This window comes from Thamnophis sirtalis, unplaced genomic scaffold (genome assembly GCF_051295495.1).
Source record: "Thamnophis sirtalis isolate CommonGarterSnake01/CBP01778 unplaced genomic scaffold, rThaSir2_p1.2 scaffold_4, whole genome shotgun sequence".
In the NCBI taxonomy this organism is placed as follows: Eukaryota; Metazoa; Chordata; class Lepidosauria; order Squamata; family Natricidae; genus Thamnophis; species Thamnophis sirtalis.
Genome location: NW_028261384.1, coordinates 107,195,197 through 107,221,093, shown reverse-complemented (window position 1 = coordinate 107,221,093; position 25,897 = coordinate 107,195,197). Strand labels below are relative to the sequence as shown.

The window sequence follows — 25,897 nt, the reverse complement described above, 5'->3', positions numbered from 1 at the left end:
AAAAACTTGACTTCAAATAGGCTTAATATAATATAATTTATTTAAAAACTACCTGAAAAAAATCCCTCTCAAGATAAGGGAAATTCTCTGCTATAAAATCACAATCATCACCATCAACAGACTGTGGCCTTGAGTTACCCACTGTAGGAAGTTATTATCCAGCCCTCTCCCAGAAAAATGAAATATCCTAGGAAATATTGAAAAGGCAGAATATTTCTCTGGATGTGAAAAGAAACATGTTTCAAAAGACAGAATAGTTGCCTATAGCTTTCTGCCCATCCCCAGCTAATGGGCCATTAAGATGGCCCGCTAGCCCACTTTACATAATAAAGACTTCTCCTCACTGCAGCTGTAGGGGGAAGAGATATTACTCAACTGACCACAAGGCAACTGAGAACTCATCACAGCCTAGAGAGTAGCCCCTGCATGGCACCATGGGAGTCTGATAACCAGTCAGAATGCATTTCTTACACAGGAACAGGAAACAGGTGGGACTGAACAGGATATAAAAAGCCTAGCAAGCCCCTTCCTCACCCTTCTCTCTTCTTCTCCATCAACATTGAAACATGTGATCACCTTTCCTGTTCAGGGCTCAAGCCATGTGGCCCTGTCCAACAATAAACCATCTTTCCAAGCAGCCTCCATGTCTCCAGTGTCTTCTTCCCCACTTGGAGCTGAACCCAGAACGACATTTCTTTCAACACCACAAAATCTTAAATGACTATATAGATGACGTTAATTAAAGCATTATCAAATCTCCTTTCAGCTAAGCTTGACCCTTGGTGATTATATGGAATCTTGCTGTTGTTTTCTTAGCAACTTACATAAGTAGTTTGCCAGCATCTTTTTGGCACATTCTAAGATTCTTTTACAGCTCTGGTGGTCTCCCATTCAATTCAATTAGTAATTAGGACTTATGCATTTTAGCTTTTTGGACCGTCAAGATTGAATAGATGCTGCTCCATAGCTAGAATGTTCCTTATGTTCCCTTCCTTTTCTTTTAAGGACTACCAAAAGCTGCTATCATCAACCAAATGAAGCTGCTCATGATATCCAATTTATTTTTCTTATGTGACATCAATGCCAAGGATATTATCTACACTCCGTTGCCACTGTACCATTCGGCTGCGCTTCTTGTTGGAATTGGAGGATGCATAGATGTTGGTATGTACCACCTATGCATCAATAAGTACATGAGCACTGTACTTATTGTACAGTGCAAGTAATACAAGTAGGGGGAAAGAAAGGAAGAGAGTTAGAATACATGAATAGTTTGTTTAACTTATTTTTAAAAAATGATTTGTAAGTTGTTTTGACTCAGAAATCTCTGATTACTGGATTGTCTAAACAAGGATAATGAAAAAGAAAGAAATATGTTGTACACTTTTCATTTCATATACCTAAATACGGAATTAATAAACAAATATAATCCAAATAGGAAAAATGGTCAAAACAGCATCAAAAATGAAGGACACCACTCACATTCTGGATCATCCCAATCAGGTTTCTTCCAGAAGTATTTAGATTAAAAATTCCCAGAATCTGCAAACTAAATATCTAATCCCACAATTTGAAAAAAAAAAATGAAAAAAAAAAGAGGGGGAGAGAATTTAAATGTGAAAAAAATGTGCCTTCAGGAAAACACAATGAGTCATTTGTTCAGAGTAATCAACAGGCAAAAACACAGGATTTGATTTTTCAAAAGTATTCTTTAGTGGCCATATTTTATTTGGAAGAAATAACAGCTGTCAGATCTGCAAAATGCTTATCATTCCTTCAACCCACACTGGTTTTCTAATTAAAACAATCTTCTGTTTGGAATTCATTCTTCAAGATACTGTTTTTAGCACTCAGTCGAGGAGATGGTGGTTTTTCGCAGGCCTAAAATATAGGAGAAATTCCAAATCCCATACTTTAATTTGATGGTATTTAAGTCTGTTGTTCCACTTGTTCCACTTTTTGATTGGAACATATTTTTTTCTGTTGCTTCGTTATATTATGACATACAACCTTATTTGTTTTGTTTTTTTTCATAAGGAGCTACATGTGTTTTAGGGTCGAAGTTCTCTGTTTCAAATTTCTGGAATGACTGCAGGCGATATCAGGTTTCTGTAATCCAATATGTGGGCGAAACAATGCGCTATTTATGTAATGCACCAAAGGTAATCAGAAAAGGCATATAAGTAAAGTAATAAATAGATTAATGAATAAATAAATTTGGTGAGTGGGAGAGGAAGAAGAAGAGATGAAGAATTTCAAAGAATGAAAATGAATCATTCTGCCATTTTCCTTGTACCTTGGGAATATAACTTTATTATACATACATAAATACTCAATTTACATATTAACTTCTGCATTCATACATTCCTGAAAACCCTGCCCTTTCTAATCTCACAACTTGGAAATTAGGCTTTAAACTACCTCCAATGACCTCAGTAGAGATTTATTTTGAAGACCTATTGTGTCTGTTATTTGTTTTGAGGAATAATTTTTCAGTCTCCAATAGCACCTTTGTTCAAAAATGCCCCTCCAGCTACCTTGAGGCCTTGACATTTCTCCCTTGATCACAATGGAGTTCTCTTTTAAAATAATACTTTACACCTACAGTTTTGGGGTGGGGGTTAGGGGATAAGGATTAGTCCTCAGGAGGGGAGGAGAACCTATGCAGCTTTAAGCTTGAAGGAGTATATTTACAATTTTGCCTAAAAATATATTTTCTTTGCAGTCAGATGCTGGCATGAAAGAAGAGGGAGAAGTAGTGTTCAAATTGTGATATAAGTCACGATGGTTGTAAACTGAGTCACTATATGATTTTATGATTTTATGATCTTTTCCATAGCATTGCTAAGCAAATGGCAAACCCATGGCTTACTTTAGGACAGTTTTTGCAAGAAACTGGCAGTAAACCTTGATTTCTGGGAAAACTGTTGTAACCATGGTTTACTGCAAGCAGCCATAAATATGAACTAATAAGTCAGTGCCCAAAATTTGGTCATATGACCAAGGGGTGCAGACAATAAGTAGCTTTTGGGGAGTCTGTTGTAACTTAAAATGGTCATCAAACAACTGGTTGTAAATGGAGGACAATCTGTATTTTCTTTTGGCTCAGACTAAAAAATGTAGGAGGCAGGGAGAATGGGTGAGATCTTAAAGAATGGTTGGAACTTGATGGGAATCTAATAGAAAGCACAGAATTTCTCATATGCTGCATTCAAACTGCAGGCATAAGATTTTCCGGTCTTGATCTATGTCCACCAAACATCACTGCAACCATTCCAGCCAATTTAGAATTAGGGTGTGCAATATGCATGTGCAAAAAGTTACTAGCAAAGTCACCTAATATGGTGCATGTTTTTCCTATGCACCCTTACCTACCATAATGTAGCAATCAAGCCAAGATGTTTTAGGAATAAAAAGAATAATGTTTGACTCCTATTTAGCATAGATGACAAAGAAAGTATATATTAATAAACGTTATTGAATGCTGTAAAGACTCTCTTGTTAATCCTTCTCTTGCAGAAGGACAATGATCGTGATCATAGTGTGAGACTGGCCCTAGGCAATGGCATGAGGAAAGAGGTCTGGAAAGAATTTCTGTGTCGATTTGGATGCCTGAAGATCTATGAGTTCTATGGAGCTACAGAAGGCAATCTTGGCTTTATTAACTACATTGGGAAAGTTGGAGCTATAGGAAGGATTAGCTACCTCTATAAGGTAACGAAATTAAACTGGGATGTTGCAGACATATTAATGAGAATCTAGGAAGTTGATGGATTAAAATACAATCCCAGTTACCATTGCAGCATCTTCAATTTAGAATTATTGCTTGAACTTTGATTCTTATAATTCAAGTCTCCTTGAAGATTATAAGAATCGTTTTGTCCGGAAAAGTGATATATTACTTTTCTGATGTTAGATCTGGCTGAACCCACATTTTCAATATCTATATCAGTGTTTCTTGGCAACTTTAAGATGGATGGACTGATTGTGGAATTCTGAGAATTGAAGTCTACCCATCTTAAAACTGCCAAGGTTAAGAAACATAGATATATGTATCTATGTATGTGGATGCTAAAAGAAGCTCTTAGTTTTAAATGGACAAAGTATTGTTTGAAATGCAATATATGTGACATACATGTTACGAAATATCAGTCTTGGCAACTGAAGTATTCCCAGTATGGGGCCATCTTACTACATGATGAAATAATACTGTTGAGCATAATCATAATCTAGAGCAGTGGTTCCCAACCTTTTTTTTGGCCATGCCCCACCTAAGGATCTCTAAAATCCTGATGCCTCCCCCCCTCATGACCTATAATTTTTACTTTACTCAAAAAGTGAATTCTACTCATGTGGAGGAAGCTAAAAGGCCATTAATTTGGTTTAAATAAGGTTCAAATTGCCCCCATTAAAAATTAAATTGCCTCCCTGTGGGCCGTGGACCCTGCATTGAGGTTGTCATATTTATACACAACTAAATATAACCATCTCTCTTTTTCCAGTTATCTCTTATTTTTGACAGGAATATTTGCAGGGCCGGATTTAGATGAAAAGAGGCCCTAGGCTATTCCACTTATGAGGCCCTTTCACCTCCCATTTTTAAGTTTGTAAATTACATGAGAGACAATAAAATATATCATTACTGTGATATATCAATATATATCAATATATATAGCTGGCCTCCCGACGGAGGGTGGCTCTGTTCTGCGGCAAAGGCAGCGAGGCCAGCCGCCTCCCTTGCTGCACTCAGCTGCCTGGCTCGGCCCCCTTGCCCTCACCTGCCTGGCCGCTGGTGGGCTCCACATCAATGGGGCGGCTACTGGGAGCAGCCGCGCCTCTCGCCCGACCGCCGGTGCCGGGAACGTGGGCGGGCTCCCCAACTGCTGCGGCGCTGGAAAGATTCTTAACCAATACATTTTTATGTTAGTTTATTAGTCATTTGCATAGAATTTCTCCTTATTTTTGGTTCAGTGTTTTAGTGTTCACTGTTTTTAGAATAGTGTAATTTTAATTTTGCTAACAATTTGAATGTAGGCCCCACTTGATCTTGAGGTCCTAGGCTGAAGCCTAATTAGCCTATAGGAAAATCCACCCCTGAATATTTGTTTGTTTATATTTCATATAACTAAACCACCCATCTCCCTTTAAGAGGGACTCTTTATGTTAATAAGATCTTAATAGGTTAGTTTAATTTCTATAAATAATAATGATTTTATAATAGCCCCAAATTTCCAACAACCCTGTAGCAGTATGTCAGCTTCCAGAACTGAAGTCAAGCATATTTGAAGCACAACTAAATCATTGGGATAATATATTATACCACATAATAATATTTAACATTTGTTTACACTGAAATGTGTTACTGACCCTCCATAACCACTATAACAATTCTGTAAAGGATACAATATTATTATTTCAGACAAATAGATAACAAACATGAAAAAGGAAAATGAGATTTGAATTAAACACCTTGTGATTAGTAGCTTGAGGTCTTTGAGATAATATTATATAGATCCATCAATTATGATTTCCTATTCTGGCTTCATGGCTGATCTTTGCTTCTACTTGCTTTAGTTAAATTATTTGGGCAAATGTGACAGGAGAACTGGGATACAATTATACCTACACCAGTGATAAGACCATGATTATGGAAAGGGGCACTTTGTTCCATTAAAGGAGTGACATCCCTATTTGGAAGAACCCAGAGAGAGAGTTTTTAACTCCATGATCTGAACCAATATTATTATCATATTATGTTATGAAATAAAGCCCAGCCTTCCATGAGTCATGGTAAGATTTCACACATCTTTGATACATTCCTCCTCCTCCTCCTCCTCCTCCTCCTCCTCCTCCTCCTCCTCCTCCTCCTCCTCCTCCTCCTCCTCCCAAATTATTAGCCATTATAGCAGCTCTTACATTGATGTACAAGTTATTGTTAATGATCATAACCAAGATCTTTTCTGGTGTAAAGCTTCCAAACTATGATTTTTACATCTTGCTGTTTAAATATAAGGTTTTCTGGTTGAAGGGCAACTTTGTTCTCTCCCCCTCCCCCCAGTCTTTTAACCGGTCCAGATTAGACTCTGGATTGGTTTCATTCTATCATACTGGATGTTGGTTACATCTTCCAGGTTTTTTTGTCATCAGCAGATTTGATAAACAGCTCATGAATTTGGTTAATCCAATCATTAATAAAAAAATTAACAAATATTGGCCCAAAACAGAACCCAGTAGGACCCTACCGCTTTCTGCTCTTTACATGCAAGTATGAATGCTGAATCTCTGAGGTTAAGAAGACTCTGAATTGGTCTCATTCTATCATTTTGGATGTTGGTTGCATCTTCCAGTTTTTTTTGTCATCAGCAGATTTGATAAGCAGCTCATAGTTAATCCAATCATTCATTAAAAGATTGACTAATATTGGCCCAAAACAGAAAGTAGTAGGACTACCACTTTCTGTTCTTTACATGCAAATATGAATGCTGAATCTCTGAAGTTAAGAAATCAGGTAAATATATACACAACATTCTCTTTATTTTCTTTTATGAAGACATAGGACAATCATTTGTCTGAAATAATGTAGGGTTTCTTGGTTGAGCCGAGGGATCAAGGTCCTTTCCAATTCTGTTGTTCTATTTTGTTGTTTATCTGCCAATGTAATTACTTTATTAAAGAAGAGACAATATTCTGGGAAATATCATGTTGATTCCTAGCAATCCTGACATTCTTTTCAAGATGCTTACAAAAGCCCTGTTTTATCATCTGCTCTAACAACTATTTAGATATTGTGTTAGGTCACTGGCTGATGATTATTGGAATCCTTTTTCTTGAACGGGGTGACAGAGTTCCTCTGGCGCCTTTGCAGTCCCAGGTTTTTTTGCAAGTAGTTTGTCATTGCCTTTATCCTACACTTAAAAGACAATAACTGTCTGAAGTTATCCAGTTGATTTCCATTGTTAAGGAATAGGTCACATATTAAAGAGTTCTCTCTTTTTTAAACTGGCCTTTCTAAAATTCATGGCATGTATTTATTTTCATTTCATTTTTTTCCCTTTAACTGAATATGTGTGTGTGTATGTATGTGTGTAATGTATATGTATATGTGTGTGTGTGTATATATATATATATATATAATTGCTAATTTTAATATATACATATATAAAATGTATATATTTAATGTATATATGTATGTGTGTGTATGTATATATATATTTGCTGATTTTAATATATACATATATAAAATATACATTTAATGTATGTGTGCGTGTATGTTTTGCATTTTTTGATGATAAATAAATGAAGGGAGATTAATATAGATCTATTACAAGCTATTTAGCTCTCATCAGCTAGCCATACCCTTATCAGCTGAGCCTGGGGAATAATTAGATGTTTTGTCAAGGCACCTAGTATGCCCAAATATGGGAGGGAGCATACTGTACATTTACATTTACATTTACATTTACATTTACATTTACATTTACATTTACATTTACATTTACATTTACATATACATATGTATGAATGTATGTATGTATGTATGTATGTGTGTGTGTGTGTGTGTGTTTTATTTGTGCTGATAAATAAATAAAGGGATATATATATATATATATATATGTATGTATGTATGTATGTATGTATGTATGTATGTATGTATGTATGTATATATATATATATATATATATATATATATATATATATATATATATATATATATATATATATATATATATATATATATATATATGATTTTATTTTTTTTATTTTTCACAACCCACGGTATGCCCAAATATGGAAGGAAGATCACTACTTCCATTCTCTGTCCTTCGGCTCATCACAAGAGACCATCCAGGCAAAAACCCAATATTTTTATTGTTGCCTTTTTGTTACATTTTGTTGTATTTGTGCTGATAAATAAATAAAGAGAGACTAGTATAGATCTATTTCAAGCTATTTAGCTCTCATTAGCTATCTGATCCCAGTAAGGGTATGGCTAGCTGATGAGAGCTAAATACCTTGAAATAGATCTATACTAGTCTCCCTTTATTTATTTATCTCTTTATTTATTTATCAATATATATTTACAATATATATATATCAGCAATTCTAACAAGAATTTATTTGTATTTGACAAAATTAAAACAGATGTTGAAAGGGTTTAAAAGTTTATATCATAGTCATGCCATTCTTTTTTGAAACTTCAGTTATCTGCTTTAAATCTTCATCTACCACTTGTGATTGATTTGATTATCTATGGCAGATTTCAAGTAAGCTACCCCCTCTATTAGGTTATTTTAACCCATATGTTACCATCAGGAAGTGTAACCATAAAATCAAATGTTCTACCACTGGAATTTATCCATCATATTTCTGTGATCCTTGTTATATCATATTTGATTTTGTGCCTTATGACACTCAGCTCGTTTTGCTTGTTACCTATAGAGTACTTTGTTCTTTTGTATAGAGTTATTTGAGACAATTGGATAGTCTCCCTAAGTTCAATTTCCTTTTTCCTTTGCCCCTTTATTAATCTAATCACTTTCCAATTGTTTTGCTTTCCTATTGTGTTCAGTTTATTACTTGCCACTGTATTACTCATCAATGACCTTATTACTCCACCCTTTAGTTTAGTTTGAAACCCTTCAGATCGGGTTAGCCAGTTGTTTTCCAAAAACATATCATATTTTTTGCACAGTAAGATGCACTGGATCCCAAGATGCACCTACCTTTTGGTGAGGAAAACAACAACAATAAAACAATCTGCCTCCCAGCATCCATTGGTATTCATCTGGCTAGCATCCTTGCAGCAAAACAGTAAACAGCCTGGTCAGCTTCAGCACATTATAGCAGTCTGATTTAGCATGAGCAGTTGATTGGCAGTTGGATCGGCCTCCCAGAATACTGCTGATCAGCTGTTCCATGCTATGAGGATCGCTGCTGCCCATTGCCACTGCCTTTCGTCACTTCCGTGCTTCCCATTTTTGACCTCTACATGCCCCGTGTTTGGCCTCTGCATGCTCTATTGTTGGCCTCTGCACACCCAGACATACTCTGCATGTCCCATTTTAGGTCCATTCCAGCTGGTGGGGGCTGCTACTGCTGCCTATCACCACCACCTATCACCACTGTCACCAATTGCTGCTGCCATCTATCGCTGGTGGCAAACGGTGGCTGCAATAGGCGGAAGCGGTGGTGATCGTGACATGATGCATCCAGCCCATGGGAGTTTGACAGCCCTGCTTTAGAAGGAAAGTAGAAGATGGAAATTAATTCAATCTTCTGAATGAGGATCTTCTTCTTCTTTTTTTCCCCTGATAGTATTGCAGTTTCACAAGATATAGGAAACAATGTAAACCCATCTTTTGGGGGAAAACATGCTTTGCCTAGTCAAGGAAAATACTCCATCTTGGATGCCTTAGATTCAGCCAAAAATTGCTTATTCTCCAAATACACTTTCTTGAAAGATCTGGTGGGATAAAGATAAAAGTAATCTGATTTTTGTCAGTTATGACTTTGTCTAAAATGTTTACATAGCAGTTGCTTAATGGAAAGCAAACTCTTAATGCCGTAAAAATATCCCAGCAAGTGGTTAATGTATTAGACACTCTAGACCGCATCAAGATTGTGATCGACTTCAGGGGCCCGGGTGGGTGTGGCTGCAGCGGCCCTGGCTGTGGTGGCTATGGCCATGGTGGGCATTGGCAGTTCCCACTGCTGCTGTGTTCGCTCTCCTTGGCCAGGTTGCTCTTGGTGTGTACGGGAGGGCAAAGTATGTGGGTCAGAGGGAGGCCTACTCCCTCTCCTTGTGAGGAAACCCAGCTTTGTAACCACAGCATCCTCAGTGACAGGATGGGAAACCACCAGGAGAGGTCAGGAGGAGGGGACAAGGGATGGCAAAAGGCAGGGCTGTTAGTGGCTGTGCTAAGGCAGAACTTACCTCAAACCCTCACTCCCTCTCATTATTAGCTTCTTCTTTCCTTCCTTTTCCCCTTTTCTTCTTTTTTTCCTTTCCTCTTCATTCGCCTTTCTTTCTTCTTTCTTCCCCTCTTTTTCCTTCCTTGCTTTCTTCCCTTCTTTTTATTTGTCTACTTTGAGACCCCATCCCCACCCCCCATACCCAGGGCAGCCACAACCCTCCGCTAACTTGATTTCTAGCTCTGTTCTCCATCGCTGTGTGAAGAACAACTAAAGTAATCTGTGGGACTACGGTAAAAAAAAAAAATTGTTCAGACCTTTCAACTTATCACAAAAAAATATATGAGAACATACAAAATCCTGCAAAAGCTCAGAGGGCAATAAAAGATTCATAAAAGATTATCACCAATATTGCAGGGATGAGTGAGATGAGGTATATTTGCATTTTCAGGTAATCAGAGAGATGGGCAAATTTCTGAGGAACACCCCCCCCCCTGCAATCTTAGGTGGCAGGGAAAGATTATGGTGGAAGAGGACAATGTACTAGATGATAGTGACATCATCTGGCCAATACATACATGTGGGGAGGGGGGCAAATGAATTGTTCTGTTGGTGTAGTAAAATGGTTGTCTTGCGGATCCTTGATCTATGTCATCCATAAATATGAAAAAAGAAAAAAAGGCTTCAAATTTATTGATCAGCAGCAGGTGGTACAAATCTCTTGTTCTCTGATCCTTGTACACCAGAAAATTAAACAATGTTTTTTCACTACTACAAAATTTCAAAAGACTATCAGTGGACAAACCAGCTCTCATTCCAGACCACCCTTGTATTGAGTTCAGATGAAGTTGCACAGTGCTATAGACAAACTCTAGCTCCAAATGCTCTCTCTTCAAAGCTTTTGAGAGTGTTTGAAGGTCCAATTTTGTCTGAGTGTCAGGAAGGATGATGTGATAAGGACTATATCTCAGGTCTCTATTTGATCCCTGTTACCCACCTATATTAATTTTAATTTTTGGATAAAAGTACAGAATATAATTATCCTATCATTTAGCAGGCATCAAATTGGAAACATTTGTTCAAGGGGCACCCTAAGAGTTGTGGGGTTCTTTGTGACCTACTGCTGAAGTTGCTTAGAATTTCTGTCTTGTGGCTCTTACCAATTTCTGTCTATTCTGCTGCAGAAGATGACAAAATTTGAACTAATTCAATATGATATTGACCAGAATGAGGTTGTGAGGAATGAAAAAGGATACTGTGTCCCGGTGGCCCCAGGTATGTTACTAAAATTTATATTTGGCAATGAATTTGACTTTACAAAAGCAAAGTTATGGGCTACTTCCAATGATGAAACAGGTTCTCCTCTCTGTGCCAGTGGTCAGATCTTTGAGGGTTAAATCTTTTATTGTCTCCATGCCACATATGAGTTTTCCCCAGAACAGTCACTTGATCACAGCAGTGAATGAGTTGCAAGTTCAGTTTCATGGGAGTGGTTATGTGAAACATCTGGAGAAATCTGACTCATTCTACCTCCCAGCTCTTGGGATATCAACACGAAGGCTGCATTTCATGCCTGGGAAAAGAGATTAAAATATGGTATTCTGGAGATTACAGATGATAAATTTACAAAACTCAGTTTCTTCTTTTATGGAGGAAAAATGGAATTTACATATTGTGGATTTAAGCGGTGGAGAGAGAAGCCATTGTTGCTAATCAGGCAATGATCAACTGAATCTGTGCTCAATTATTGACTTAGACAGGGAGTGTTTTGATTTGTCATAAGTTCTCTACAAGCATTGCAAATATATAAACAACTCTGTGCACATCGAGTTGATTTTCAATAGCTGCAACAACCAAAACATCCCAGATCATTACCATATCTTTTTTTTCCATGTGAAGACTGATATTGTAGAAATTGGTTATGTTAGACTGAGATGGCGAAAGTCAGAAGGAAACTGATGTCTGAGTTTACCTTGTGGGTTCTACATAAAATAAACAGGTAAACTTTGTGCAAAACAATTAATAGACATAAGCCAAAACAAGGACAAGTGATGTCAGAGCGTTTTAATTTCCCAGGATGCTCTGTGCATCCAATGAAGTGAGTTAAACTCACAATTAGAAAAGGTGCTACCAAATCTTAAATGACAGAAAGTGACTTAAGTGACAGAAAGACTGATCATCCAGCAAAGCCTTGGCTGCTTTTTAGCAATGTGTTTGGAACTAGCATTACTCTTGAGCTTGGGTTTTTAATACAAAAGCCCCAGGCCAGTTATGCACATTAGAATGTATCCTAATTTTCCCACCTATGCAGCATATAAGTTCACTTGGCCGTAATCTCAAGTCTTTCCGTGTGAAAATATAGAACTATTAAATGTATAGGAAATAAAGATGCTATTAAAATGTATAATAAATTGTCTTATTTTGTTTTCTTGATCCTCAGAAAAGATCAAGTGTAGTTTAGTCCCCCCACTCCAATTGTACACTATTCATTCGTTAATATGACTCATGTGGTGACTACTAACCTGGATGGATTTAAAAGAATTGAATATGTTTATAATGTCTCTATTGCTCTTTTATTTTTCATGCCTCTCTTCACTGAAAAATAAATGATCCTTGTGGATTTTTTCCTCCACTACGGTTGGGGCAGAGAGCAAAAAAATACAGGGCAGCCCCTTTGTCTCCTTTGTGAGGGCTGAGTATTATTGCTTTTACCACTGCAATGATTCATTTAACAAGTGTGGCAAGAAAGGTTGTAAAATGAGGCAAAATATTTTATCAAATCTCTCGCAGAAATATTTGGGCTCAACCTTGGTTGTAAAATGGAAGAGGTTTAGAGTTCACGAGTTTAACAAAGGGAATCAAGTAAGAGCTATCCTTTCAATAGAAAGGGTTGCATCAATCAATTAGAAAAAAGTTACGTACGTTTTGAGCTATAGACAAGAAGACTACATTAAGTTCACTTTTCTAGAACTATGCTTTTCTCCACGTAAAAGCAATTGCTTGAATGTAATTTATTACTTTTGAGAATTAGAAACATTTTTCACATACATATATTATAGGTCGAATTAATATGGCAAAGTTATTTTTATTAACTTACCAAATTAAATAAAAAAATAAATCTTTAATTGTTTTTTTTTAATTAAAAAAAAAAGAATGTTTTCTGGAAAATCCAAGGGGAAATAAGTGGAAATAAAGTGCTTGCTCGAGAATGAATATTAATTGATTAATTGATTCCTAATTGCAGGTGAAACAGGTTTGCTAGTAGGCAAAATCACTAAGAGGACTCCATTCTATGGCTATGCAGGAGATTATCAGAAAACAAGGAAGAAGATTCTCCAGGATGTCCTAGAGAAAGGAGACAGGTATTTTAATAGCGGTGACCTCATGATGCAAGACCACGATGGATTTATATACTTCCAGGACCGAGTGGGAGATACTTTCCGGTGAGTCCCACAGACACTAAAAGCTGATATCCATTCCCTGCTTGCTCCCACCTTTTTAGCATTTTTATAAATAAATCAAGATGGCGGACATACCTAAAACATCTTCCTTCCCCCCCCCCCCCCCAAAAAAAAAAAAAAACCCACGAGGAGGATTGGACTGAAAGAGAATGACTGGCTTAAAGTGACCCAGATGACTTTCATAGTTAAGGCAGGTTTACAATGTATGGACTCCTGATTTTTGGCCTGGTGCCTTAACTTCTAGACTCTAAAACTGACCGTTTCACCTCTTTTGGGCAAATAAGAAGTGCTGACTGTCTGCTACTTTTTTATTCTGCAATATATTAAAGCTTCTATTCCAACTGGCCAGTGTGTGTTTTGCCTAGGAGCAGCTAAAGACAGCTAGGGGCAATCTTTTGACTGCAGAACGTGCATGCCAAATTCAGCAATGGGCAATCTTTTGACTGCAGAATCTGCATTCCATATATCTGAATATGATGTGAGAACACTAACTGTACAGAGTCACATTATATATTCCTTCCTTCCTTCCTTCCTTCCTTCCTTCCTTCCTTCCTTCCTTCCTTCCTTCCTTCCTTCCTTCCTTCCTTCCTTCCTTCCTTCCTTCCTTCCTTCCTTCCTCCCTTTCATTTTATTTTGTGTGCACATGTATGTATGCTATACCCATGCAGAATTTTAGTGAGAAATAAGCAAAAAGCTTCCAAAAACCAAACTTCAGGTCAATGTGGTATCCAGATTTAGAAAGACAAAGAAATATAATAGCTTGAGCATTTCAAACAGGGAAAATACATGAAGAAATAACTTGTGAAGCAGGAAGTCTCCAGTTTCAATCTGCTATATATTGGGATTAGGTATTATGAGGGAACACAGAAAGGGCTTCATCTAAGGTTTACAATCATGCTTTAGCAATGAACTTTTTTTGGGGGGAAATTCAGTTATAAAATGAACAAATGGTGGTTAATAACTTCTTTTTCACTTGTTATAGATGGAAAGGAGAGAATGTGGCTACTACAGAAGTTGAGACAATTCTTGTTATGCTGGAATTTATTCAAGAAGCAAATGTATATGGAGTGTCTGTGCCAGGTAGATTGAAATGTATTATTTAAGAAGTCTATGTTTAGTGTCTGTAAAAGAATAATGCCCAGAATCTTAACAGGCATTGCATGACCTATCAGTCACAATTCTTAGGGACATTGCCCCCATTGCAAATATTGGATAAGGTGTTGTTTTCTTTAATAATAATAGTGAATTCAAGTATTTTTGAAATGGTTTATAACATATGCTAGTAAAAAAAGTAATTTGTTGTAAAATGCTGACTACTTAAAAACTGAAGCTAAAAATTAGAGCATAATTTAATAACATTAACTTTATGTCTAACAAAAAAAATTAACCAACTGCCTGAATAAGGCAGATTTTTGGGATGGTGGTGGCAGTAGTGGGCTATAGAATAGGTTTCCTGGGCATGGAGGATACAAGTTTAAAGGTGTAAAGATAAAAATATTCAGAAAGGAGGCTGTATGGATGTTACATTTTGGCAGAATAATTATGAATGATTTACATGGTTATTGAATATCTATGTTTCTGGGGTGGTGTATTTAAATATACCAACACCTGATAAGATTTCAAAGTTTGATGTCTTGGTTCTTGTTTTTATTTTCAAAGGGAGACAGAAATAGAGATTGCTACTTTAAGCATTGTTACCAATCTTTTTCTGTTGTTTTACATTTTATTATAATTCATAGTAGTTGCAAGAAAATAAAAATGCAGGGTTGTATTTGGTAGCCAGATTTTAGAGAACATTTGAGATGGTGTGGGCGTGCGTGCGTGCGTCTGTGTGTGTGTGTGTGTGTGTGTGTGTGTGTGTGTGTTATTTTTGCAATTAGTTGCAAAATGATCAGTTTAGATATTGTCCTTTACAATTGCGTCAAGATTTATAAAGAAAACATTTGAACCAGCTTTTTACATGGACAAATCAGTTAAATATTAATTTGGGGTAATTTAGTTATTGAAACATTGATACTAACTTGAATTTTATGTAAGATTTTTTCCCAATCAAATGGGGTTATACTTACTGGATGGTAGTTGTTATCCTACACAATTCGTATTAGAACAGGTATATTATATTAGAGCAGGTATTAAATTCTTAGAACAGATATATTGAATTTGCAGTCCATGGGCCGTATTTTAGTTTTAGCTTCTCAACAACAACCTTTCGGAAAACTTGGAATGGGGTTGCCAACATTATATAATTACAATTTTTGGCAATTACAATTACAAAATCTCTTCAGTGAGATTTTACAGATCAACCTCTTCCCCCCCCTCACCCAAATACAGCTCAGTGTGGACAGAAAGGAAGGCCTTCTGAGTGACAACAGTCTTCTTTTCACTTCACTGCCTAGATACCACTAAAGGTCCAAAATCACACTGCCAAAAGAAATTATTCCGGCAAATGATTCTTGCAGAGATATATATTTTTTTTTTCTGATGTCTGGATTTTTTTTAAGGACAGGCATATCTCCCAAAGGTTTTGCTCACATTCACTCTTTTCTTTTTCTTTTTCTAAAAAAGCCAGTCACTTTATTCAATGCTCTTTTAACTTCAAACAGTTGCTAAACAAATTGCCATAACTTGAGGACTTCCTGTAGTACAGTAGAATAAACAAATTGGCTTACTTTTATAGCTATCCATTATATCCATGCAATTTTACATGCTTATTTTATAGTTTGTACTATTTTATATGACACCAGAGTGAAGTTTTTGTGTATTTATTTTTTCATTTTATAATGAATTGGCTACTACTAATTCCCTAATGAGGGGTTCTGGAATTCACATGAGAAAAACATTTGGAAGGCAAAAGGTTAAGCCAACACTTTTTCTCTTGCTATTCCTCCAGTGCAAACCTGTGTCTATTTCCTGTGCGCTGCTTGGAGAATCCAAGCATGGATTAAATTCAGCCTATTAGCCTCGACACTGAGTTGAAAAAAGTCTTGGCCACATCTCTCTTGTCCTCCAGAAGCCAGATTTTTAACTCAGTCTAGTCAAAACGAGATGTATTCAAGACTTTCTTCAACTCAGTCTGTTTAAAATTAGATTAAAATTAGATTTGCAGTCATCTTGGATTCTTCAATTGAATTTATGGCATTGTATATATGGAGTTGGGAATTCGCAGGTTAGCCACAAGTGAGTGCACGGGTTTTTTCCTGGCTCACCGGAAAGAACCGCCACCACCATTTTTATTTGGACTGATTTTATAGCTCCTAAGGATTTTTGAGTTGTGAAGCTTAAGTGGCTGGAAACTTTGCCCGACCTTTGGGCTAATCTCCATTGGTGGTAGGGAGGCGGTTGCTAACATGATGAGAGCCGGTTCACTGCTGCTGCATGACATTTCTCCCTTGCTCATTGCTTCCACGATTTAAATTGTGTGCCTGGCAATTCACACCCTTTGCTTCTGACGTTACTGTTAACTTGGCAGCGAGAGACCTGATCAATTCCTGGCAGAGCTGTTTGGAGTCCGAGGTGCCTTTTCCGCTCGCCCACAGTTCCCCAGCAATTTCTGCGTTGCTTTCCCACCTGTTTCATCGCAGTCTTCTTCAGTCTTTCCATGCTGAGTACTGTGGCACTTCCAAGGACGTTTACAGCCCTTGCAGAGGCTTATCCTTTGGCAGCAGTCTTCATGGAGTTTGCCTTCAGCCTAGTGTTTGTTGAGCACTCCAAGATGGCAGATTGCTTGATCTCAGGTAGTAGCGGTACAGCACTGCCATCCCCCAGCCAATCACCCTCCACTGAGGCTTCCAGCTGAAGAACTGGTAGGTCACCACAAGGGGCCCTTCCACCAGGGCCAAAGCCAGCAAAGCCAGCAAGTCTAAGTCTTGCTTCGAGAGATCAGTGGCTGATAGGGGAATGGAAGGGAGGCACAGGGCCTTGCCAACGCGGGCCTCCAGGGCCACCGTTAGAGAGTCTAACCTCCCCCCTTCACTGGTAGATGAAAGGGGATCCCCGTGTTTAAGGGCTTTTTCTCCCCCTATATGTCTTTATCACCATACAATGACTGACACCAGGGGCTTTCTGTGGCTGATGTTGGTCTAGGACCTGATCTCCCAGCCTGCATATCAGCAGCAGGTCTAGACCCTCCTCTCAGGGTAACACGTTCTGCCCCTGAGGCTACTTTCATCCCCACTGCAGCAGGGCTCCATTCAGAGGATGGTCACAGTCTGGTTCTCCAAAAGGAGCTTAGGGACCTAATTTCCATTGCCATTTATCAGATCAAATGTAGAGGACAAGTGTTACATCCAAGGACCGCTCTTATGGCCCAATCAGGTCTAGCTGGGGATTCAGCTTCTCTGCAACGTTCCTTACAGAACAAGGTTTCGCTGTTGGGAGATGAGGAGATAGGGGAGCAGGAGCTGTCAGAAGATGAGGGTTTGGCCCCCGACAGGCCTTCATTCTCAGGCCTATTCCGCACAGCCTTATTTAAGTTCCTCTTGTACAAGGCCAAGGCCACTGTGAACATGGAAACATTGGAGGCTCCAACTGGGGCCACCCTAGGGTTGGACACCACTGAGTGTCTGTTTTCCAAATTAGCTCCTGAGCAAGAACTGCCTGTCCAAAACTCTTTTTGAATGTAATGCAGAGGCAATGCACCCAACCAGGGTCCTTCCCCCACAACAACACAGATAGGAAGCTTTATGGATCAGGGCAAGAATTAGAAGGTCTGCTCCAGGTTCCCTCAGTGAACGCTCCTGTCGCCGCCTTAGCTTTGCCCACCATCATCCCTTCAGAGGTGTGAGAGGGGCTTCGGGTGGATGATTACAAAACAGAGATGACTTTCCACACGACTCATCAGGTTACCACCTGGGTGATCTACACGACTATGGCTGCGTCTTTCTTTAATCGGACTTCTTTAGTATGGCTCCATCAATTGCAGGCCAGGATTTCATCAGAGGACATTTGTCTCCACCAGGATATTAACAAACTGGTGGCAGCCATGGAATATTCCTCGGATACAATGCTCAATGTGACCAAGTTCACTTCCAGAGCCTTGGCTTCCATTGTTTCTTCCCATCATCTGTTGTGGCTATGCCACTGGCAGTCAGACTTGTGCTCTAAGTGGTGCTTCGCTTCCACTCCTTTCAAAGGGGGGAAGCTGTTTGGGGATGCCCTAGACCCCATATTGACCAAGAATAAGGATAAGTGCAAATTCCTGCCCACTTTACACCGATGGGCGGATCACAGATCTCAACCTTATTTTCGTAGGCAGTCCTTTCAGCCTCTTGAACATTCCTTCAATTACCAGCCATACCACCAGCCCTGTTCTCAGGGATCGGATCAATTCCAGGATAGATTAGGGTTGCAAGACAGAGGTAGACAGCAGCAGTTCCATCAGCAGCATTCCTTTTGAGGATTGGGCAGTAGGCCCTTCTGTCAATATAAGTAACTCTTCAGTTTATACTTCCCTTTGACAGTCAGCTTCTACACTTCACCAGCCAATGGGAGTTGACCACGTCAGATGCCTGGGTTTTTCAGACTGTGGGTCTGGAGAGTTCCCAGACAATTTATCATAGGGGTCTCATGAAAACCAAGATCCAACATCTGTTGAATATCAGAGCCATCGAGCCAGTTCCATTGGACCAGGAGGGATTAGGTTTTTACTCAATCCTCGCCTTAGTTCCCAAAAGCTCAGTGGTGGTAGTGATGAACAATCCTAGACTTAAAGAGGCTCAACATCCATCTGGCGTACAAATGATTCAACATGCAGTCCCTTCAAGCCATCTTGGGATGCATCCATCAAGGGGACCTACTAACATCTATAGACATCAATGAAGCTTATTTCCATGTTTCAATAAGATCATCTCACCAGAGGTTCCTGAGATTTTGTTTTGTTGGCTGCACTACCAGTACTGAGTCCTGCTGTTCGGCCTGTCATCAGCACCCAAGACTTTCACCAAGTTGCTTGCGGCAGTAGTGGCGCACCTCAGGTCAGTTCCAGTGAGGTTACAATGCTACCTTGATGTCATTTTAATTTTGTCAAAATGAAGGCGCACCAGGACCTCCAGACCACGATTCAGGTTCTTCAACAACACGGGTTCATGGTCAATTTCAACAAGAGTCATTTGCTCCCTTATACCAGTCTTCTACATTTGGGAGCTGTAATAAATACAATCATGTGTGATGTCTCCCTGTCCCAGGAACGATGCCTCAGCATCAAATTGATGATAGGCCAGTTACAGAGGCGATGTTTGACATCCCTTCCGTGGTTCCTGCTGCTGTATCAATGAGCCGGTGATGGCAGTTCCAACCTGCAGGTATGAGTTCCAACATGGGTCCTACGCTTGCAGCAGTGGTGGACATCCCCTGCCATTCACAAGGGCTGTCTCTTCAGGGAGCTAGGTCACAGTCACATCTGACGCCAGACTCTTTGAGTGGGGACCTCACTCCCAGAATCGGGTGGCCCAAGGGCGGTGGAGCCAACAGGAGCTCGCCTAAAACATCAATTGGCTAGAGCTCTGAGCGGTATGACTAGCAGTTCAACAGTTCCAACTGTTAGTAACAGGCCACCACATGCTCATCCTCACTGACAATATGGGCACGAAGGCCCACATCAACTGCCAGGGGGGGGCACTCAATCCAGATCAGTCAGGATCAAGGAGGACAGGCTGGGTCAGTGGGCAGAGACTCACACCCTATCCATCAGAGGGTGGCCAATGTTCAAGCAGACTAGCTGAACAGATCGACCATGGACCATTTGGAATGGTGACTGCACCCGGATTTGTTCCAGGAGCTCTCCAGGCGCTTTGGCCGGCCAACGATGGACTTGTTTGGCCACTCAATGAACACTCAGCTCCTGAGATTTTTTTCCAGATTTCCAACCCACGGAATGAACGCTCTTCTTTGCCCATGGCCTAGGGAACTCCTATATGTCTTTCCTCCTCTACGGCTCATTCTGAGGGTCGTGCAGAAGATCCTAGCGGAAAAGGCAGAGGTACTTCTTGTGGCCCCAGACTGGCCCAGATGAACATGGTATGCCGACCTTGTCAATCTGTCCATCTCTTGCCCATGGCAGATTCCCAACAACAGGATAATCCTTAGCCAGGGGGCCCTTTTACATCCAAAGTCCCAGTGGTTGCAATTAGCCATTTGGCACTTGAAGGGGACATCCTGAAATGAGCTAATTTCTCTGGAAGGTTATTTGGACTATTCAGATGGCCAGACATCCTTCTACCAGCAGAATATACAATGCTACATGGGTGGCCTTCAACAGGTGATGCCACAGACAGAAAAAGAACCATAGTTGTTTCAGTCCCACCGGTTCTTGAATTTCTCCAGGTTGGCATGGGCGGAGGATTAGTGCCTTCCCCCCGTGGAGGCAGGTTGCAGCGTTGTCCATGGTTCTTGAGTCAGTGGAGGAACATACCTCCATTCAACATCCCATGACCTGTAGTTTCCTTAAGGGTGCTTCGAACCTTAGTACCCTGTAGTCCATCATTATCCAACTTGGGACCTGTCCCTCATTCTGCAAGGTCTCACTTCTTTGCCATTTGAGCCATTGAGCCATCAGTCTTCGGCTGTTGACCTTGAAGGTAGTCTTCTTTGTCACTATTACCTCAGCAAGGAGAGTGTCAGAGCTAGCTGCCATATTAGTCAGACAGGAGCTCTGCATTTTTCATTTAGACAGAGTTGTTTTATGGTTGGACCCTTCGTTCATCCTGAAAGTCAACTCCTGCTTCCATTGTGGCCAAGAAGTCATACTTTAAATTTTTTGTCCTACACTGTCCCATCCACTGGAATGGAAATGGCACCTGCTGGACGTCTGGAGGGCTCTCTGCTGCTACATTAAATGCATAGCATCTTTCCGGAAGTCAGAGTCCCTCTTCTTCTCCTTTCAGCTGGCCACGATGGGTCATAGGGTCCCTTCTTCCACCATCAGATGTTGGATCAAAGCTTGCATCTCTTTGGCCTATGAGCAGCAATCTCAGCCATTGCCTACTGTGTTTTCCCGAAAATACAACATGTCCTGAAACTAAAGCCTTGCCACATTTTTTGGGGTGGGCAAAAATATAAGCCCCCATCCTGAAAATAAGCCCCCTGGACAACCCCCCTCTGGTGAGGCAGAGTGCCGCTCACTGACCTAGCGGTATCCCAAAGGCACCAAGACGTGAGAGCCAGGGGGCAGAAGAAAGGCACTCATTTTGCTTGGCACCTTCAGAATACCGCTAGGTTGGGGAGTGGTGTTCTGCCTGGCTGGAGGGGGGAGTTGCCAGGTGGCTGCTCCCTTGCAAGCGGCCTCCTGAAGAGCCAGGCACAGCCTCAGGGGCAAAGCAGCCGTGAGATGACCATGGTCACGAGTAGCCAACCAGCAAACCTCCTCTCCAGCTGGGCAGAGCATCATTCACTGACCTAGGGAGTATCCCTAAGGCGCCAAGCCATGTGATACTCTGCCCACCCCCCAGCTCCCGCAGCTTGGCACATTTGGGATAACCCCTAGGTCAATGCATGGAGATCTGCCAGGCTGGACAGGGAGGTTGCACAAGCGCCTCCTCCACCCCCAGCTCTCATGCCTCCCAGCCTCACCATGCCCTGGGCCAGGTGTCCTTGCAGCCGCCACCAAACTCTGAGCAAAACTTCTTGTCCGGCTTCCAACTCACTTCCAATTCTTCCAGCAGCGGCTGCTCTAGGGGTGTTTTCTATGGTTATGGGCAGCCTGCTGGACAAAGTCTTCCTCCAAAGGCATCCTTTGGGTGATGTGTATTGAAAAGGGTTCACTCAGTCTCCGGAATTCTGGACCAGGACTCTTCCCGCCCATGTGATTCTTAGCTGGGGTATATCCCATTTTGGATTCTCCAAGCAGCGCATAGGAGAAAGTCCATTGACTTACCTGAATGGCTGTTCTCTGTGCGCTGTGGGAGAATCCAATTCCGCCCTGTGTCCGGATGCTCCAGAGTGTTTGGCAGATCTATCTTCAACACATACTTACCCTCATATTGAACATTTTCTTACAGCTGCATCCCATTAAAAAACTGACTTCCAGAGGACAAGAGAGGCATGGCCAAGACTTTTTTCAACTCAGTCTCAAGGCTAATAGGCTAAATTTAACCCATGCTTGGATTCTCCCACAGCACACAGAGAATAGCCATTCAGGTAAGCCAACAGACTTTCTGAAAAGGTATTTGACCATTCTGATATTTTCTAGGGCATGAAGGAAAGATTGGGATGGCAGCAATACGATTAAAGGAAGGAGAATCCTTTGATGGAAAGCAGTTATATGAACACACCAATAATTACCTGCCGAACTATGCTATACCTCACTTTATTCGCATCCAGGTGAGACTCTTCCCTGTTCCCTTGTTGTTTTACTGATAAGTTGATATAATGTAAATAAACTTTGATGGGATTTATAACAATCAAAAAACAGAAAGCTAGAATTCGTGAGTGAGGTTTTGATCCTGCTACCGCCTTGGTTGGATCTGCGTTATCTTTTGTTTATTATTATTGTTATTATTTGGTTAATCTTTGGTGAGATTCACAGCCTTTGGGGCTGGTTGGTAGCTCAACAGCTTGAGCCCTAACCAAGGACCTAGGAACTGTTAAGGTAATGCCGGACGATATAAGCTGTTCCAAGTAGGGTGTTTTTTTGTGGAATCAGAATGTTCAAGTGTGATAAATTTAAAATTTCCAAGTAGCAAGGTAGCCCTTTAGATATTGCTCCAAGGGCTCCAGTTACAATTGGGACAACACACGATTTCTTTTTCCACAGTCACTCAACTTCAATTTGCAAGTCCCAGTACTTTGTGATTTTTTCTTGCTGTTTATCTTCAATTCGTGCATCTCCAGGTATTGCAATGTCAATGAACCATACTTTTTTCTTTTCAACTATTGTTATGTCAGGTGTGTTGTGGCCAAGTGCCTGTCAGTCTGGATTCTGAAGTCCCACAAGATCTTGACTTTCTCATTCTCTAAAACCTTCTCAACTTGATGGGGTTTTTGCTGTACTCAAATCCAAACTTTTGGCGCAATTTCCAGTGAATGATCTTAGCAATATGGTCATAGTGTTGTAGGTAGTCAGTTTGTGAAATTTTGCTGCACCCACTGATCAAGTGGTTAACTGTCTCGTCTTTCTCATTACAGAAGCTATTGGTGGTAACATGTTGAATTTTTGCCTTCATGTAGTTTGTGGCTAATGCTTGTTCTTGAGCTGCCAAAATAAAGCCTTCTGTTTCTTTTTTCAATGCTCCATCCACCTATACGATTTATCCCATATCTGGTAATGTTCTGTTTCTTCTTTTCCCTGGATTTCTTTTGTTAATTTGTCAATTTCGGCACAGTCCATAACCTTTCTTATTATTTCGTCTTCGCTTGGTATTAATTTATTTTTCCATTTCTGAGCGAAGGCAATTCTCATCGCCGTAATTATATGTAAAATGAAATACTGGATTTCTTTTTTATATTTTGCAGTCATTATTCCTAGTAGAAAAACTTCTGGTTTCCAATCTATTTTGACTCCTGTTATTGCCTCTATTCAATTTTTTAATCCTTTTCCAATACATGTTTAATACATGTTTCTCAAACTTGACATCTAGATGTGGGAACTTCAACTTCCAAAATTGTGAATTGCTGAATGGGGAATTCTGGGAATTGAAGTCCACACATCTTATATTTGTCAAGAACAATGTGGCACATTACTGTTTCCTCCAGCAGCCTCTTGGCATTTTCCAGCTTCTTCTGCCTAAGGCAGCCTCTTCCTCTGCCTCCTTATAAAGCTGATATTTGTTTAATTAATTATCAAGTTGAGTGATGGAATCAGTGGTGGGGTACGGGCATACTGGTGCCTGCTGGGAGCAGCAGGCACCATTCCTATATGCGGCTCTGGAGGGCCCAACCTCCTTACCTTTATTTTAGCCGATGAGAGCTTTCGCGCATGTGCACAGAGCGTATGGTGCCTGTGCAATGCTCCACTTACCATCACAGGCGGTAAGTATGCATACGCGCACTACACATGTGCACATGTTGGATACCGGGCCCCATTGCAGCATACTGGTTGCAACGGGATCTGGAACCCACCACTGGATGGAATTCACTCTATTGCAGCAAATTGTGCCTGAATGAGGCAAAGTATATATACCGGTAAGGTGGCATAGCTACTATCAAATTAGCAGTTTTGTTGGAAAGATAATTAAATTCTATCATTTTCTAATCTAAATCAGCTTTTAGACCCCAACTGAACAATAATATCAAAGTTTATGTTGTACTTAAAAGGTTGTTATTTTTTAATGACGATGATATGCTTGCTGCCTGCACTAGTAAAATGAACGTATTCCATCTTATTCACCAATCTGGTGCAAATGAAATTCTCTTCATCCATTCCATCATTCACCCCCATATAACTGATGAGCACCCTGGAAAAAGTGCAGCATGTCTTTTACAGTAATGGTGTCTTCTTCCTATGCTTTTAATTCTGCCATCTTTAGTGTGCTTTAGGAGAGCAATGGAATTATTGATTGATTTGCTCCTTTTCACCACAGGAAGCCTTAGATATCACAGGGACTTTCAAGCAGTGCAAAACCCGGATGGTAAAGGAAGAATTTGACCCTACCGTCATCACAGAGCCCCTATTTTTCTTGGACAATTCAGAAAAGAACTTTGTGCCACTGACTCTGGAGATCTACCATTCTATCACAGAGAAGAAGCGGAAACTCTGAAAAGGACTTCAAACACATCATCATTCTTTTGTGGGATAGCAACCCAGGAATATAGCTTGGTGTTTCTTGACTGTAGCCTAAGAGTAGAGTAATTATCTTGGATGATTTGTTTTAATTTTCCAGGCATCTGGCAAATTAAAGATACCTGGAACAGGTATCTTGCATACCAAACTTGAGAACATTTAGAAAAGTTAATTTTATTCTTATTCTTTTTCTTTTTCCTAATAAAGAGCCTTTCTGTGTCCCCATGAGATGTTTGCTCTGCAGCAGAGGGAGATAAATATGTGTATGCATTACAATATGTATGAAATGGGCATCCTGTGTTGCAGCAGTGTGGCAGGCATTGTGTTCCACTTAAGTGCTTGACTTTGCATAGCAAAGCCTGTATACTTTTCCTGTGAAGGGTAACTGGAATTCATCTTACAAGAAGTTTCATACACTTCAGTACAAATACCCAGATCTTCTGCTCCATTTTCTTCTCGTGACACACACCATCGAGTTATTGTTTTATCTGTGCAAAAATTAAAAGTCTAATAGAGCTAAAGGGAAAGTGGGGAGGCTGAGGTTTGTTTTTAAAAATCAGAATTGATGTGATTATTTCTCATGGTCTATTTCTAAAATTATTGCAAGGAATCATTTCATGTCAGTTAAAAAAATCTGTTATCATTTAAAGTCAGTAAACAGCTTCCAGTCTCAGAATTTTTTTTTTAAATTTTATCTCTTGAATCTGTAGTTCATTATATAGGGAGGAAATGTAGTATATTCTTTTAGCTTATCCATGACAGAGAAAGCCTTAACTAGAGGATAATAGAATAAATAAAATTCCTGCATTTA

General features: G+C 39.9%; 1 protein-coding gene across 1 annotated transcript in view; it reads left to right on the top strand.

Moving 5' to 3' along the window:
* Window positions 1-25,897, top strand: part of LOC106539747 (long-chain fatty acid transport protein 2) — a 31,995-nt gene extending 6,098 nt beyond the window's left edge. Inside the window, exons 3-10 of the mRNA XM_087713698.1 lie at window positions 1,006-1,164; window positions 2,038-2,162; window positions 3,520-3,714; window positions 11,097-11,187; window positions 13,157-13,355; window positions 14,356-14,453; window positions 22,558-22,688; window positions 24,887-25,897. Of these exons, the coding sequence (XP_087569824.1) occupies window positions 1,006-1,164; window positions 2,038-2,162; window positions 3,520-3,714; window positions 11,097-11,187; window positions 13,157-13,355; window positions 14,356-14,453; window positions 22,558-22,688; window positions 24,887-25,063 (1,175 nt within the window). The 3' untranslated portion in view covers window positions 25,064-25,897. The remainder of the gene's footprint in view (window positions 1-1,005; window positions 1,165-2,037; window positions 2,163-3,519; window positions 3,715-11,096; window positions 11,188-13,156; window positions 13,356-14,355; window positions 14,454-22,557; window positions 22,689-24,886) is intronic.